This window comes from Mesoplodon bidens (genome assembly GCF_964165515.1).
Source record: "Mesoplodon bidens genome assembly, chromosome: 9".
NCBI classification, from domain to species: domain Eukaryota; kingdom Metazoa; phylum Chordata; class Mammalia; order Artiodactyla; family Ziphiidae; genus Mesoplodon; species Mesoplodon bidens.
This window is the reverse complement of record NC_138166.1, coordinates 48,726,198-48,744,658: the sequence shown is the minus strand read 5'-3', so window position 1 is coordinate 48,744,658 and position 18,461 is coordinate 48,726,198. Positions and strand designations below refer to the sequence as shown.

At 34.1% G+C, this 18,461-nt stretch overlaps 1 protein-coding gene across 2 annotated transcripts in view; it reads left to right on the top strand.

Moving 5' to 3' along the window:
• Nucleotides 1-18,461, top strand: part of CASD1 (CAS1 domain containing 1) — a 64,124-nt gene that overhangs the window by 27,387 nt on the left and 18,276 nt on the right. For both annotated transcript variants that reach the window (XM_081244294.1, XM_081244295.1), the window contains exons 6-13: nucleotides 2,574-2,618; nucleotides 3,045-3,168; nucleotides 4,379-4,593; nucleotides 6,434-6,856; nucleotides 7,899-7,988; nucleotides 14,309-14,428; nucleotides 15,431-15,587; nucleotides 16,957-17,036. In XM_081244294.1, coding sequence (XP_081100420.1) covers nucleotides 2,574-2,618; nucleotides 3,045-3,168; nucleotides 4,379-4,593; nucleotides 6,434-6,856; nucleotides 7,899-7,988; nucleotides 14,309-14,428; nucleotides 15,431-15,587; nucleotides 16,957-17,036 — 1,254 coding nt within the window. The remainder of the gene's footprint in view (nucleotides 1-2,573; nucleotides 2,619-3,044; nucleotides 3,169-4,378; nucleotides 4,594-6,433; nucleotides 6,857-7,898; nucleotides 7,989-14,308; nucleotides 14,429-15,430; nucleotides 15,588-16,956; nucleotides 17,037-18,461) is intronic.

Here is an 18,461-nt window from a genome sequence, read left to right as displayed (position 1 = left end):
GCCATATTTTAGGCACCAGGCTAAACACTGTTGATACCCTGGTTAACATAACGGAGTTCCTCTCCTCAAAGAGCTTCTAGGTGAGTGGCAGATATAGGTAATTAAGGAAACCAGCAATTTAGATTTAATTCTGTAGGTGAACGGTAGTCATTAAGTCTGAGCTACTTAGATGGATTTGGGGAGTCTTGGTATGGAGTGAGTTGGTATTTGAGGTGACTTGAATAGAAATAATTGAATAGGCAGCAAGTATAGATTAAAGAAGAGAGTGTAGGAATGGAACTATAAAAAAGACATGAGAGAAGGTAGTAAAAGGTAAGAGGAAAAGCAGAAGAATAACTGTAATATCACACACAGGGAAGGAAAGAGTTTTAAAAAGTGGATAGTAGTGTCACTTTAGGAACTATAGGGTAGAATGAAACTACAGGACTTGGCAGTTCAGAGTTCATTAATGAGCTCTGAGGGCAGTTTTAATGGATGGTTAATTCAAAATCAAAACATGATAAGTTGAGGCATAAATGAGAGATATAGAAATTAGCATAGTGAAAGCGGAATGCTCTTCCAAGTAATCTGTTGGTCAAGAGTGTGAACAGGGGCTTCCCTGGTGGTGCAGTGGTTGGGAGGCCGCCTGCCGATGCAGGGGACACGGGTTCGTGCCCCGGTCTGGGAGGATCCCACGTGCCGCGGAGCGGCTGGGCCCGTGAGCCATGGCCGCTGAGCTTGCGCGTCCAGAGCCTGTGCTCCGCAGGGGGAAGGCCACAGCAGTGAGAGGCCCACATACCGCAAAAAAAAAAAAAAAAAAGTGTGAACAGGAAGAATTTGAGAGTGAGACAGGATTGAAGGAGGTTTTTTTTATGGCTGTGTTGGGTCTTCGTTTCTGTGCGAGGGCTTTGTCTAGTTGCAGCAGGTGGGGGCCACTCCTCATTGTGGTGCGCGGGCCTCTCACTATCGCGGCTTCTCTTGTTGCGGAGCACAAGCTCCAGACGCGCAGACTCAGTAATTGTGGCTCACGGGGCTAGTTGCTCCGCGGCATGTGGGATCTTCCCAGACCAGGGCTCGAACCCGTGTCCCCTGCATTGGCAGGAAAATTCTCAACTACTGAGCCACCAGGGAAGCCCCTGAAGGAGGATTTTTTGAGGATAAAGATGATTTAACATTTTGTGGATTGAGGGAAGAAAGAAGATTAGAGAAGGATGAAATGGATAACTCAGGAGTCTGAGGAGATAACTTACGGATATAGCTCCAGAAGTAAAAAGGGAGGAGATATAAATGCAGAGCAGTGGGTTAGCCATTAAGCAGAATAGGAACATATTTTGTTTACTCTCCTGTCAGAGGAAGGTAGACTGGGTGAGCATATGGACAAAGTTATAAGAATGGAGGAAGGAAGGCAAGAGCACACAAGCTGGATGAATTCTGTTTTCTCTGTGAAGTTTGAGAATTAGTCTTTATGCCGAAAGTGAGGAGGAGGACAGGAGGGACCTGTGTAAGGAAAAAATGATTTGGGATAACCACTGTGAAGAGTGAGAAAGGGAGCCACCTACGGATGAGAAGGAAGTTTCACTAAAGTAGCAATGTAAAATGGAGCATGCTAGACTGGAAACTGGAATATCTCTGATGAGAAATAGATTAATTTTGTTATTACTTTTCTCTGCTTTCATAGTTTTCTCCACTGAGCATGTTTTACCTTCATAATGAGACAGTAACTGTCATTTCTATTTTTGTATATGGGTTGGACTCTTTCTGATTTCTTGTTTTTAATTGTTTCTTGTGCATATGATTGTATTATCAGATGTTTGATGTTGTGGAAGATGCACTGAACCCAGTAGTCGGAAGACTTAAGTTCTGGCTTTGTCCCTGCCAGGCCTCAGCAATAGCTATAAACCTTTCTGAGTTTATAGCCTTTTTTTATAAGATATGTATAATATCTTCCTGCCTATCTAACAAGTGGCAAGAATCTATATTAAAATGAGCTAATTTAAGAGAAATACTTAGTAAATTACTAAGTACTATATAACTGGTAGTATTATTAATAGTATAATTTGCACTAGGTGAGGGTCTCTACCAAATTTCTCATTTTTTTCCACATTATGATCTATAATAATTATCAGTTTACTTTGTTAAATACATACTAGATTGGCTTTCCCAAAAGATCGTGTTTCTTTAGAGCACTGCATTTTATTTAACACTTAAACTGTATACCCTGTAGGCGTCCAAGAAGGCTTTTTAATTGGCTGACATAATATACTAGAGCTTTACACAGTTTACTCAGAATTCAGAATAATATTAGGCTGTGTTAGATTTCAGTAGTGTTTTTTGTCTTTGTTTTTGTTTTAAAGAACACCAAAGAATTAGCCATACAAGCCTCATGCCATCCTGTATAGTCATATAACCATGTAAGGTTTTAGGCATGGGGTGTCCATCTTGTTGTAACAAGAATATGATAAGGAACCCTAGAAAATTAAAATGCATTTAAATGGAAGAAGAACTTAAATTTAAGGGGAAAAATTAAGGGATATTACTTGCATTAATTTCCTGAACTGAATATAACACTATTATAAAGATTTTTCTTTCTTCAGGATTCTGTTGCAAAGCCCCATGTGGTTGTAGCAGGAGCTGCCACAGTAAGTTATTATCTGTATTCTTACATAATGATTTTTGTTTCATACTTAAGAACATACTAAGAAAAAATTAACTTATGTTATATAGAATTCTTGATTATACTTATATTTTAATTCCTATTTCAATTAATTAGACGGATAATTTTTTTAAAAGATCTGAAGGAACTTAGGAAATTTGATGGTAAATGTCAATATTATTTTATATCTAAAATTACATTCTTCTTGAACGTTATACATTGAAAGTCTAATCTTATATCAACTTTTTATAACTGCTTTCATATATTTCATGAAATAATTTGACCATACTTTATTCTAATATTGAATAAGAATGGGAATTATCTTAAAATAACCTTTGTTACAATAGAGGAAATTATATACTTTAATTTTTCTGTGACAAATAATTAATGCTTAATTTTTACTTCCTCTTAGTGGTCTATTAAAATTCACAATGGAAGCAACGAAGCACTTTCCCAATATAAAATGAACATTACCTCCATAGCACCACTTTTAGAAAAATTGGCAAAGACTAGTGATGTGTATTGGGTCTTACAAGGTAAGGGATAAGTAATGAAAAAATGTCATTTTGTATATATTTTGAGGCATAGGTTTCTATTATCTTCTATTTCAAGAAGCAGAATTACTAGTTTGTGAGAATAAATTTTGAAATAAGGTTTGAAAAATTAGAATAAATTTGAGCTATTTGCTTTCCTGTTTTGAACTTAAGGAATAGACAGACTAATAAATATAATAAGTAAAAAAAAATTAATAATAAATAAAGAGATTCTCCAAGGAACCTTAGCAGGTAGAACAGTTGCAGAGTATAACAAAGAGAATAAGTCCTAAAGGCAAATAAGATGTTTGCCTCTGATTTTTTAATTTCTTACCAAGTATATTTATTGTGATTGGGAAATAGAGAAAAAATTGTCTGGTTCATAATATTAGGTTCACTGGAAGTAAATATTCTTTGGAATCGACAATATATTTAAATTCAAACCAGCTAGTTTATACTTGGTAATGAAATTAAGAGAAAGGTGACATTAGATCAAGTCATTTCAGGAGTTTATTGAATGTCCCTTATTTAATGCCTAGCACAATATGAAATGCCTTGGGTATTTTAGCAATTCAAGTTGTTTGTCAGAAACTCTTATGATTGTTTCCAAGTTTAATGTCAAGCTGAGAGAAACAACACGGTGGTGATAATCTCTTCCAAAATCACTATTTCATTTACAGACTCATTGTTAACCTTTCTATTACTAAAGTGAGGAAAAAGTTAAATTTAAATGATTTATGGTAAGTGATAAAAGACCTCGATCCTTAATAATATTACCTCCTAATTGTGTGAACAAAGTTTGCAAAATGAATCAGCAACAGGAGGAAAAAAAGATTGGCTGCTATTCTTAATTAGGCCATCTTCCATAATCCAGTTTTAAACTCCAGTTACCTGCTATAACCCAACATCCAAAGTTTTTAAACTCTTAAGACATGCTAGAACATAAAAATGTTTCCTGAAAGCTGTGTACCTAAGAGAGAAGAGGTATAAAAGTTCTTTAACTTTAAGAGGGTTATGGATTCAAAAATTGAATACAAGATAGGAAATCTATCGCAAACCTTGGCCAACTTTATTTTAAAATGAATTATTAAGTGCTTGGAATTCTCTGAACTTTAACAACAAAATGTGAAATGCAGTTAACTGACTTGCATGATTATAATTTCTACCAGTAGGGATTTTTAAGGGTATTTTTAAAAATATGTTTCATGTGCAGATCCTGTTTATGAAGATCTATTAAGTGAAAATAGGAAAATGATCACTAATGAGAAGATAGATGCCTACAATGAAGCTGCAATCAGTATTTTGAATAGCAGCACCAGAAATTCTAAATCGAATGTTAAGATGTTCAGTGTTTCCAAATTAATTGCTCAAGAAACCATCATGGAATCTTTGGATGGCTTACATCTTCCTGAATCAAGCAGAGAAACTGTAAGAATTCTTGTATCTGTCAGTACAGACCGTAATATCTAATTGTTTATAGCTGTATGTCACTCTAACGTGGTAATAAATAATTAATTTAATTGCTTGCAGTTATTCTATCTAAACATATATCTCGAAATAATTTTGCTTTCCATCACCTAGCTGAATATATAAGTGAGAGTTTTAGTATACTCTAAGGGAGAAAGTTATGGAAGGGAGGAAATGCGATTTCATTTAGTGAGTGCTAGTTACTCTTAATATCCCTTGTTTCATATAAAGCTTATAAGTTCTCAGCACACTCATGTTTGAAAACTACTGCTTTATATTCTCTTTGCCTTGAACCTTAAATTTACAAGATTAAACTTCTGTGAAGGGGTTCCCTAGTGGCGCAGTGGTTGAGAGTCCGCCTGCCGATGCAGGGGACACATGTTCGTGCCCGGTCCGGGAAGATCCCACATGCCGTGGAGCAGCTAGGCCCGTGAGCCATGGCCGCTGAGCCTGCGCATCCGGAGCCTGTGCTCCGCAACGGGAGAGGCCACAACAGTGAGAGGCCTGCGTACCGCAAAAAAAAAAAAAAAAAAAAAAAAAAAAAACTTCTGTGAAGAGCACATTTTTTTAATATGTAGAATGATTTTTATTATTTTCTTCTAGTTCTGATACCCTAAGCATGATTCAATGTACAAAGCAGATACTGAACAAATCCAGATTGATGGGTGGAAAAGGATTTTAGGTTAAGTACAAAAGAGAACTGCATAATTATAAATTTTCACACATAGCACAATAGATATTACTTAGAGTTATTGTTTTCTTATAAAGCAGTGGTTCTTAACCTTTTTGAGGATCACATAACCCTGTATCTGATAAAAAGTAATGGTTCTATTCCTCTCCTGAAGAAAAATGCATGTCTGCATGCACACATACACACGGTTCTCCATATTTTTTCAGGGGCTTTGTGGACTCCCTGGAACTGGTTAAGAACCTTAGGATGGAGTTTGTAGGCTAGTATCTGCAAGAGTTCCAGGCTCAGAGTCTCCTGAAGTCTCAGAGCTAAGAGAAAGAGATTTTCTAAATAACTGAGTACTTTGAATGTTTTAGGCTTAAATAATGTAATCATCTTAAGAGTTCTAAGGGTACCTAAACTATAAAGTTTTCATAAACTAGATTTGACTGAACCTTCAACTAGAAATACTTAACAGCTTGCCTAGAATATTTTTATTATAATGAAACCATGTTGAAGATTCTACACCTTATTTAAAATTAGAAACCTTAAAACTGTTGAATCCTAAGTGGTCCATAAACTGTAAACCAAATGAAGGGCATATTATAAATAGTGTTAGCTAAGAATTAATTATTTTTGGTGGCAGTTATTTTATATTCTTTTTTCACATCTAAAGACTGGGACTCTATCTTAAGTATCTTGGTATCTTTTGTACTGAAAATCTGCTAATTAAATTTCTTGACATCTGTCAGTATTTTTGTAACCAAAGGTCACAGCCCATTAACAGCCATGAAATCGGCATTTTTTTATTTTTTTAAAGAATAGAATGGAAAAATGTCAGATGCATTCCAAGTAGTAAGGATAGGTATTGTTTCCCATATATGTGTTCTGAGTCACAGTATAAAATGAATTTTTCATTATGGTTAATAACCCAAGAAGTTGGAAAAACCCTGAAGTAGTTATTTACAGATTGAAGGAATACCATTATTTACATGAATGTTTGGGAAATGGTAGCAAAAAGTACAAAAGCATTTTGGTTTCAGTGCTGAAACGGTAGTATTCACAGGAGAAAATCTAATGGGAAATACATTACTGACAAGATAATAACGAAATAACTTGATTTGTTCACAGAGTGCAATGATTCTTATGAACGTGTATTGCAATAGGATTTTGAAGCCTATAGATGGTTCCTGTTGTCAACCTCGGCCTCCTCTTACTCTCCTACAAAAGCTAGCTGCTTGTTTTTTCACTTTATCTATTATTGGATATTTAATTTTTTATATAATTCATCATAATGCTCATCGGAAGAATAAGCCTTGTACTGATTTGGAAAGTGGAGAAGAAAAGAAAAATATTATCAATCCCCCTGTGTCTCCATTAGGAATACTTTTACAGTCTTTCTGCAAACTTGGCCTGATCATGGCTTATTTTTATATGTGTGACCGTGCAAATCTATTTATGAAGGAAAACAAATTTTATACACACTCAACTTTCTTTATTCCAATTATCTACATCTTGGTTTTGGGAGTATTTTACAATGAAAATACTAAGGAGGTAAGAGTCATTTTCTTTTTAGTTCATGTTATCCTTTTCATCTCATTACAAAGTGTAGATTAAAGAAATAATATCATTTATCATGCCATAATATACAAACATTTACATATATAGAAGAGGATGAAGGAATATTGCAGCTGTACTTCACTTAGTGGACTCTTAACTGTTGCTTTTTTGAAACAGTTTGGAGAAAGTTCATAGTTTCATAAAGATTGTTGAAAAGTTGGAAAATAATGACCTGTGAAAAAGATATCATGACTTGGTGTCATTTTGCCTGCTTGAGGATGGAGAAAGTTGAGGTGCTCCCAATTTTGTAATGGTCTTCAAACATGAGATACTATTATCATTTATAAGTTAAAAACATATAATTATACTAATAAACACTTGTTACATTTATATGTTTATATAGTCAGACATGTACACACAAATTAGAACTTACATAATAATGTGGGCACTGTTCACAATATTCTGAATTCCTATTTTAGTATTGCTGTAATTGCTCAGAATATTACTATAACTCCTTTATAAGTCATGATTTATTTGAATTAATAAATTCTATTGTAAGATATAACTTTCATATGAGGATGATTAATCAGTTCTTCATTTCCAGTGGGAATATTCTAGAGAAAATAAAGTATAATAAGGGAGATTTTTTTCACAATAAAGTATAAAAGAACTGTAAGATCTTTTCTAACTGAAATTCTAAGATTTTCTTAAAGAAAATTATTAAATGCCATTTTTTTAGATTTACAAACACATCTGTCATAGTTTAAAAGTAATCTTAATATAAAACCATAAGTATCAACTTAAATATTTAAAGTCTCTTTTATATTCATTTTCAAATTCATATTATACTTTAGTTTTATTATCTCTTTTATCAAGAAATAAAATGACAATCTTTAACTGATTTTCCCCCAAGGTTCTTTTGAAAGAAGCATTAGCTTTTATATCCTATGAGAAAAATGTTAACATATTTAATGTATACTGTCCAAATAATAGCTTCATGATGAATTTTAAAACAAATGTTGATTCTTTTACACAGACTAAAGTGTTAAATAGAGAACAAACAGATGAATGGAAAGGCTGGATGCAACTTGTGATTTTGATTTATCATATCTCTGGAGCAAGTACAGTAAGTATTTTGAATTTAAGTTCTGAAAATATAGGAAATAATGTCACTTTAATGTTTCCTTAAGGGCACCAGTTCTTTTGTGTTTTATATTCTCTACCATTTGGAGACCCTTCTTATTTCCCACCCAATTTTTCTGTCTTCCCATTTTTCTCCTACCATCTGACTCTTTGAGAATGTATAGTCTTAAAAGCAAAATAATTATTTTTTAAAAGATAAAGCAATAATTTGTATTTACTTTGCCTTAATTTTAAGGTAGTAGGAACAGCTAATAATCTAAGGGTATTGTTTCATGTCCTTCTGCTGAACAACTAAAGTTATCAAGAAACTTTATAGATGATACTTAATTGCAAAGGATTTAGAATAGGCAAGTTACTATTAAAAGAAATCAAATTAGATGATTATATTTTATATTCTATCCTTCACTGTATGTTAGGAAGTTTGACCAACCATTTTTATATTTTTAAAGTTTAGGGCTTCCCTGGTGGCGCAGTGGTTGAGAGTCTGCCTGCCGATGCAGGGGACACGGGTTCGTGCCCCGGTCTGGGAAGATCCCACATGCCGCGGAGTGGCTGGGCCTGTGAGCCATGGCCGCTGAGCCTGCGCTCTGCAACGGGAGAGGCCACAACAGTGAGAAGCCCTCCAATGGCAAAAAAAAAAAAAGATAAAAAAAAAATAAAATAAAATAAAGTTTAAAAACTTAGAACTCTCTTGCCCCAGTATTCAGAGTACTCAGATACCGATGGTCTGCTGTTGTTGACCATGTATTATGTGCCATACTTCATAAGTATTACCACTTCCATGAGATGGAGGACCCTTCCTTTGCTCACCTAGGTACAGTGCCCTCTGTACCTGGACAAAATCATTTTTCCCTTAGCCGTAGGTGTCTTTTTATGTCTTTTAGACTTTGTATTCTCATGATATGGGGACATCTTGGCTTTGGTAGGGGTAGAAAAAATGCGTTCGGAATTGTAACATTACAGCTGCATACATTTAAAACAAGCTTTTAAGAGTAAACCTAGGTATCTAATAACCACTTTCACACAAGTTTTTATAGGGAAGGTACAAACTGATTTCTGTAAAGTATGTTTTAAAATTTTAACAAATTCTTTCATAATTTGGGAACTACTGAACTGGTTTTTATTGCTTTATTTGCTTATATAAAGCACACGTCTATAAACAGTAACTTAACATAGAATCAGTGATTCCATTTAACATTGAGTCAATGTTAAATTGAGATAGTAGGGGAGTGTTGCCCAGAAAGGAGTATTTTGAAATTTCCATTGCAGCAGTTAAGAAGATAAATAATACTAGGGTTTTTCAGATATCTCTAACAATTAGAAAATACTAATGTTATTCTTCATTAAGTCTCTTTATCATTTTCAAAAATTACTGGCGATTTCATGGATGGCTCATTTGAAGGGCAAAAGGCAGAGGAAGAAGTATAATTTTTACTGAAATTGTATGGCTATGATATGTATATTTGTGACAACAGTAAAACTCCTGTGACACTGCAGCTGAAGGGGACCTAGTGAATTCAGGTAACTGTGGAAGAACCAAGACAATAAAAGAGATCCAAAGCAAGGAGAGATGAAGATAGTAAGAATTAGTTCAAAAGCCCAGTTCAGAATTTGTAGGATAAATTTAGCAGATTTTCTAAAAAGTAAAGATGAGTATTGAATCATAGAAATATCTCTGACATATGAAGAAAGATTAGTTTAATTTGAAGGGGGGGTGGGGAGAGGGTTTTGTTTTAAGAAAATGCCACTTAAGACATAATTAATTGCTGACATATAAAGGGTAATAGTACTGTGTAAAAAAAAAAAAAAATTCAGAAAGAATTAATGGCAGATTCAGTTCTTCAACTCATTGATTCCAGAAAAGATTTGGATCATAAAAGGATGAAAGCAATTTGGCATTCTATTATAATTATTTGCCAAGCTAGCATTCTAATACATCTTAGACTATATCCCAATACATTCTAAGTTACAATTTATAAACATCTATATTCTGGAAGGACATACTTTTCATTAACATATCAGTTGTTATGATTAATTAACATATCCCTGTTCATTTATATAGAATTTTGTGGTTAAAAATTACCTGTATCTACACTGGCAAAGTACTGTTAGCATGGGTTAATAATGTATTTGGGGACTTGATTCTTGGATATTTGTGGGATTACCCTCATTAAAAACTTGTTAATGGTCATGAGTATTTTAATTACCTAATCTTAATGCTTTTTATTTTGAGTAAAATATGTCAGACTTTAGTTGTGCCATGTTTTTATAGTAAAATAGAAACTATGTCAAAAATTACAGAGAATTATTAAAATAATCCAGATGGTCTGTCAGATTGCAATTGTTGGTGTAAACATTCTTTTAAACATAACTTATATCAGATATGGATAAAATATTGTGAATTAAATACAGAGAGTGAAGCAAGTTAGGTATATACAGTAGATGATTTTGTGTTCCATTGTGGCTTTTTCTCCTTTGAGAGTTTGTAAATAACTTCCATGAAAGGACCTGAATAAAAGGTCTTAAGGGAAAATTTGTGGGGCTAGAAAAAGAAGAGAACCAGCATTCAGCCTATTAATTCTAATGAAATTGGATTCTCAATACACTTTTAATACTAAATTTTGTTGTAAGTAATACTTGACTCCTGAAAGACAAAAAGGAAAACAATTCGAATTAAAGGAGACTAAAGCGGAATGAAAACTAAATGCAATGTGTGATTCTTGGTTCAAGGTTCCTAAATCAAAAAAAAATTTTTAATCATAAGGGATATCACTGGGACAATCAAGGAAATTCATATATGGATTATACAGTAGATACTATTATATTAAATTTCATGGGTATTATAATGATAATGTAAGAAACTATACAGGAAACTATTCTTTCTTCTTAGGTGATACTTGCTAAGATATTTAGGGATGATGGTCTAAATTTGCAGACACATGGTCTGCAAATACTTTTAAATAGTTCAGCATGGTAAATAGTTGTTTGTTGTACTATTCTTGCAACTTCTCTGTTGGTTTAAAATATCTTAAAAAGTTGGGAGAAGTATTACATGAAATTTGTAATAATCCAACATTGGTAGAAACTTGGCAAATTGTTGTGATAGTGTTTAATTCAATTTAAATGGTTGTATTTACTGTTTAAATATAACCAAGTCTCAACATTGTAGGCCCAGACCCAGTCTTGAAGGGACTCGAAAGCATGTGTTATGGAGAGTGGTTCAAGTAATTGGGAATGGTTAGCCTAGGTTTGACATCTGTTTTCAAATATTCATAGAACTATCAGATGTAAAAGTGATTAAGTGCGTGCATATGGCTCTAGAGTTAGACTGTCCATTTTGGTGGCCACTAGCCACACGTGGCCATTGAGCACTTAAAGTGTAGCTAGTCGGAATTGAGATGTGCTGTAAATGTGAAATATATATGAGATTAAGTATGATTAATTACGGTAAATGCATACAAAGTTCAAAATATTAGTATGAAAACATATGAAATATCATGGTATATGTCAGAATGATAATATTTTGGATATATTGAATTAAATAAAATGTGTTTATTAAAATTAATTTCACTTATTTAACTGTTTAAATGTCTGGCAGCCACATTAAAAATTTACCTGGGGCTCACATTTTATTTTCATCACACAGCACTGCCCTAGAGAGCTTAATTTGGTAGCTTTTACATAGAGTTTGATTTCAACTTTTCATGAAAAGGAACTTTATAGCAATTAATGACCATCTGAAAATGGAATGGATTGCCTTGGGAATTTGTGTGTTTTCTGCTATTAAAAAGTGCTCAAATACTTGAAGGGAATTTTTTTTTTTTGCGGTACGCGGGCCTCTCACTGTTGTGGCCTCTCCCACTGCGGAGCACAGTCTCTGGACGTGCAGGCTCAGCGGCCATGGCTCACGGGCCCAGCCGCTCCGTGGTATGTGGGATCTTCCCGGACCGGGGCACGAACCCATGTCCCCTGCATCAGCAGGCGGACTCTCAACCACTGTGCCACCAGGGAAGCCCTTGAAGGGAATATTTTAGAGTGCATTCAAGAATGAGGTAAAGATACAGGTTTAGGTTAGATAAGTTTTGAGGCTATTTCAATACTGTATTCCCACCTTCATCCCAGTGATTCTAATATGTTATACCTTCATTGAAAATTTCTGATCTAATGATGAGATAAGACATTTAAAAAGAACTAATGATGAAAAGCAATAAATATAAACTCTAATATATAGATTGTTGGTGCTAAAGGAACTCAAAAGGAGAAATGACTTTCATCTGAGAGTAAAAGACTGGAAAATTTGACCAGGTCTCTAAAGAAGGATAGGCTTTGTATAAACAAAACGTGGTTAGGAGAACATTCCAGGGTAGAAAGAACAGATAAACAAAGAAGAGGTGACAGGAAAGTACAAGAAAGACCAGTTTAGGAGACAGAGAATCTAACAGTTTGGCTAGAGTGGAAACTATGTTGAAGAATTTATGACATTATAATTCAGGGGGTTTTCCTTCCAGAAAAAAGTGTTATCCCTCAGAAAAGAAAAAGATGTGTTCAAGGATGCATTCGAGGATATATACAAAAGATGCATATGTTCGAGGCCTTATAAAATCTGTTTAAGGCATCTGCTCAATTATTTTATCCTACAAAGTATCACTTAGGGAAGACATGTTAAACTAAAATGGCCATAACCAGTGTTAATGCTGGATAATTACAGAGGTGATCAGATGAGTCTATAAAATAGAAGCCAAAAAATGTTTACATAGATTTAGTAATTATTCCTACAAGAATGGCCTTATAATTACAAAGGTTGGATGTCACTAAACAAGCCTGTTAAAGATAATTTTAAAAAGCAGTACACTACCTGTGTTGTAGAGATCATGACTGTACACCTAAAGGACTAATAGGTGGTGGGGAGAACACATGACAGTGTTCTAAGGTTAAGAGAGTTAGGACTTGTAAATAATATTTCCAGTGACTCCCATAAAATATAGATTAGAAATATGTTATATTTCTTTCAGCTTAGACAGAAGTGAAGATGTGATGCTCTGAAAACTCATGGTAAAGATGAAACATTGATGCAGGAGTGTAAAATAAAATTGTTTTATAAAATAAGATTAGAAGGGAAATAATATTTCTGAATTATGTTTGCATATGTTTTTTAAATGTAATTTTTGCTAAATAATCAAATATTTTAAGTAGTCATGTGACGATTTTATTTACAAGTCTAAATTCTGTATATTTAGGGGGGCCAAAAATGTAGGATTTTGGGGGGGTTTAATTCTTTAGGATTTTTTTTTTTAATTTATTTTTGGCTGCATTGAGTCTTTGTTGCTGCATGCAGGCTTTCTCTAGTTGTGGCAAGCGGGGGCTACTCTTCGTTGTGGTGTGCGGGCTTTTCATTGCAGTGGCTTCTCTTGTTGCAGAGCACAGGCTCTAGGCATGCGGAATTCAGTAGTTGTGGCTCGTGGGCCCAGTAGTTATGGCTTATGGGCTCTAGAGTGCAGGCTCAGTAGTTGTGGTGCACAGGCTTAGTTGCTCTGCGGCATGTGGGATCTCCCCGGACCAGGACTTGAACCCACGTCCCCTGCATTGGCAGGCGGATTCTTAACCACTGCGCCACCAGGGAAGCCCTTTGTTTTGTTTTTTATCTTCTTGAGAAAATGTGAACTCCAGAGTGACCTTGTATTCAGCATATATATGGTGATTAATAATTATGGATATAATATATTTAATTCAAATTGGATGAAATGTACAAAGCGCCTCACATTTATTAACCCATTCATTCCTCACAAGACCCTTTGAGGAAGGAGAAGGTAGTCTCATTTTGCAGTTTAGAAACTCAAATTTAAGTTTAAAGTCACATAGCTAATGAGTGGCAGAACCAGAATTTGAATCTAGGTCTCTGATTCCAAAGTCTACTTTTTTTTTTTTTTTTTTTTTTTGCGGTACGCGGGCTTCTCACCGCTGTGGCCTCTCCCGCTGCGGAGCACAGGCTCCGGACGCGCAGGCCCAGCGGCCATGGCGCACGGACCCAGCCACTCCGCGGCACATGGGATCCTCCCAGACCGGGGAACGAACCCGCGTCCCCCGCATCGGCAGGCGGACCCTCAACCACTGCGCCACCAGGGAAGCCCCAAAGTCTACTTTTTTTAACCCCTGCTACAAGGCTTATTTTTTAGAATAAATCTTCTCATTGAGCCAATGCTGAATGATAATGATGCTCCATTATCTTGGTTAAATTTACTGGTTATGATAATTTAGGTATAGTTAGTGTCAGCATGTATTTCACCTGTTTATTTTTGTCAACAGTTTTTGCCTGTGTACATGCACATTCGGGTTCTGGTTGCTGCGTATCTATTTCAGACAGGGTATGGGCATTTCTCATACTTTTGGATCAAAGGAGACTTTGGAATCCATAGAGTTTGTCAGGTAGGAATGCACGGTTACTTGTTTTCTTTCATTTCAACATGCTTTTGTGCCTAACTGTGGAGAAACTATAAATATGTCCATTTTAAGGCCATGGATAATTTGAATTTATGAAATAGCACTTTAAAGTTTTGTTATTTCCATGTTCTATGGTTAATAATCAAGATAAATAATTTATTACTGAGGGATGAAAAAATAAAATTTAGATGAATGTATAATAAAAGCAAAAGGGAGAACATTACTGATTCACTTTCGTTTTGTAAAAATGTACAGTTATGTGGGATTGTTAAAACATGCTATGTTTTCTCTAAGAAGAGGATTAATATTTTTTGTTTCTACCTTGTGCTAGGAAGTTTGTAAACATTATTTTATTTACCCTTCATTACAACCCTGAGTTGTGATCTTTATGTTTACAGACAAAGACACTGAGGCTCAGAGAGGTTAAATAATTTGCCTAAGGTCACACTGTAAGTGATAAAGCTCTAATATTAATCTGCTCAAATTCTGTGTTCTTTGACATCACACTGTCTGAAATGACTGTTACAAAAGTCCCAAAGATACTTTTGTTTTTCAAAGACAATTTTTAATTTGAGTAATATTATTTGTATCTATTAAAATGTTCAATTTAATACCAAATGAGGTAAATCAGCATCAAACAGAGATGAAATGGACACCCTTTTGTTGAGGTAATCTAATCTCTGTTTATGAACTGTAGCTCTAGGAAGGAGGTTTATAATTCTTTTGCTGCATTTAACAAGATGGCAGTTGTAGCCAGAGGACAGCTCAGGTTGGTGCTTTGCTGGGATTCAGTTAATATAATGATGCATAAATATCTTATATTCAACTCTTTACAATGATTTTAAAACAAATGTGATTTTAGGGATTAGTAAAACATACTTGTACAGTTATTATTTTAGTCTTAAATAAACATTTATACTCTGTCAGAATCTGTCTGCTTTTCATGCATACCTGGAATGAAAACCATTCTCTTCTCCTTTTTAATAGGTCTTATTTCGTCTCAATTTCCTGGTAGTGGTGTTATGTATAGTAATGGATCGGCCTTATCAATTCTATTACTTTGTCCCCTTGGTCACTGTATGGTTCATGGTCATATATGTTACTTTAGCACTATGGCCACAGATAATCCAAAAAAAAGCAAACGGTAAATATACTCTCTTACTAATGTTAATAAATATATTCTTTCAATGTAAGTTCCTTTTCAGTTGCTAAAGGCTATTATTTTTATTGAGACATGTTGACAGGTTAAATTTATGTGTAGCATTGACATTTTGAAATTTTGTTCTTAAATTATGTTTTTAAAATTTTACAGTTAAGTAGTTCAAGTAGTATAACAGTGCAGAACAATAGTTTGCATTTATATTGTATGTGTTTTCTCTTTTTTAAAGTTAAAGTTTCAAAGCCATTTTACATATCTACTAGTGCAGCCATTTTCAGACTATCTCGTTTGGAGTCAGAATGGAGAGAGCCAGAAGAGAGGAAAGCCAAACAGGGCTCCAGGGCCATACATCCTGCTTAAATCTTGGCAGTTCTGCTTTATTTGATTTCTTACATATATTGAGATTTTGAGTAAACATTATGTCAAACAAGCTTAAAAATCACTAATATAGTTTATATTCGAGACAACCCTTTAAGCAGTTATTATAAACCTGTTTTTTGTTTAAGGAAACCTAAGTGCCCAGAAGGTGTCATCTTCAAATTTCACATAGCCAGGTCTGATAATGTTCAAAGTGAGGTCACAGTCGTTTATCTTAATGCTTTTTCCCCTCAAGATCATGTCATTAAAATAAAAGCCTCCCTTTTTTGGAAAAAGAAAATTTTTTATCTTTAATAATGTATTAAACTTAAATCTTTCAACCAAATATTGTATATCAAAAAACATTTTCTGTTGACTTCTATTATAATATCAAATAATTCTTCAGGAAAGGGTTCAGTAAAGTCCATTTGTGTCTTTGGATAGGCTCTGTAGTTTCATTCCTCAACACAAACCCAGCATATTCATAAAGTGATAATCAGTATGTATAAACTGTGAACACATAATTTAAAATATGCATATGTTAAAATACATCTTATGGTTAAATTAGTCCACTAGGGAGTTCTTAAGCTCTCTCCTTAGAACTGTAATGTTTAAGCAGTATTACCTAAGTTATATTAAACATGAGTGTTTTTTAGAGTTACATTGAACCTATTGTTCCAAATTTTGTTGTAACTTTCAATAATGTGTAGTATAATTGAATCTAGGAGGTATTTTCAAATATATTTATAGTGGATAAATAGCAGGTATATGGGGTATCAGATTAATGTTGTAGCCTCATTCCTAGTAAGGACCCTCCACCTTTTCTTCATGTCCTACTTGTAATTTATACTACTTAGATATATTTTTTGTATCCTGTAGGCAGCCTTAAATTATTTTTAAGAGCTATGCAGGGTATTAATATGTTAAATAGAGACATTTAATGTGTTTTCTAATGTAACTTTACATTTCGTAGTAAATTAAACATTTTCTCTCTTAGGAAATTGTTTCTGGCATTTTGGCTTACTGTTGAAACTAGCCTTCTTGCTGTTATGTATATGTTTTTTGGCATATTCTCAGGTTTGTATAGTCTTTCTGGTTTATATTTCATTCTATTTTATTGTAAAGTTCAAATCTGTATGAGAGAAGTCAGAGCTTTTTTTAAGCCTCATTTTTTAATGGCTGTAATAAAAGTGTCACTCTGTAGCTGACTACTCAGTGTGGTTCTTTTGAGACCTATCTACTTTAGTTACCACTGTTTTTGTTGTAAGAGCAATTTAAAGCTCTTCCTCTGGCAATTGTTCAAAATCCATTTTAGTGGACTTTGATCAAACTTTTATTGAATGCCTCTTATAAGACACTACTATAAGTGAAGATCAAAATTCTCTTGACAGAATTTGCAACTTGATTTGTGCATTATTCATGGCACCGAAATGTAACTTGATTTTTCCATAACTGCACAGAGTAAAATTTTGGCTGTTAATAAAACCAGCTTCAGAGTGAAGGGGTTTGTATATATGTAGTACGTTTAACTTAGTAAAACTTTTGGTCATTTTCTTATCTCCCCCTATTATGATGGTTGAGGTTTTCTCAGCTATTTTAGCAGGATGGCAAATTGCTACCTGCTGGTCAGTCCATCAGACAGACATATTATTTGGTCAGCATGATATTTATAACAAAATATTGTACTTTGAATGCCTATAGTTCTGACATACTCTGTAGTTTACTCCCATCTCCAACACTCTCTGTCTTGTATCTGGCTGTGCCAGGTAAAAATGCCATATACGCAGTGTGTGTGTGTGTGCGTGTGTGTGCGTGTGTGTGTGTGTGTGTGTAGTCCTGTAAAGCTGCTTTGTTTGTTTTATAGGCTTTCCTACTTATTTTTACACTTAGAAATAAAGCATACTTATTTCTGCCTGACTTCCAAGGTTTTTTGCAGGAAATATATAAAATAATAAGGAATAGGCAAATGTATAAAGAAATAGCCAGGTAACTGCCACATTACTTGATAATTATTCATTAAAATTCCCAACACTCCCTGGTTCATCTAAGGGAGAGAAAGGAATGCGGACCAGCAGTTCAATAGAAAGAATTAAGAAGATTTCCCCAGCTTAGGATCAGTATTGACCACTGGACAAGAAAAAAAAGTACATAGCCCAGTGTCTTTCACAAAATGGGTGCTCATTAAATACTTGATGATTAATCATAAAAAAATAATTTTTAATGAGAAATTTTTAAATTATAAATATATCATATATGTGATATATGATCTACAGGGCCATGTATCTCTAATATATATAGATAAAATATAGGAATATATAATAGGTATATACCTTACATTGCAAGTCTTGGTAATAATCATCTTTAATTTTCTGAGGCAAAGGCTTTGATAGAACCTATTTTTATAAGCTATTAGCATTTTAAATTCTGCAGTTAAATGGAGAATATTGCATTTTTTTAAAATAATAAAGTTCTTTTGACCTAAAGATTTGGTATTACCTAAAA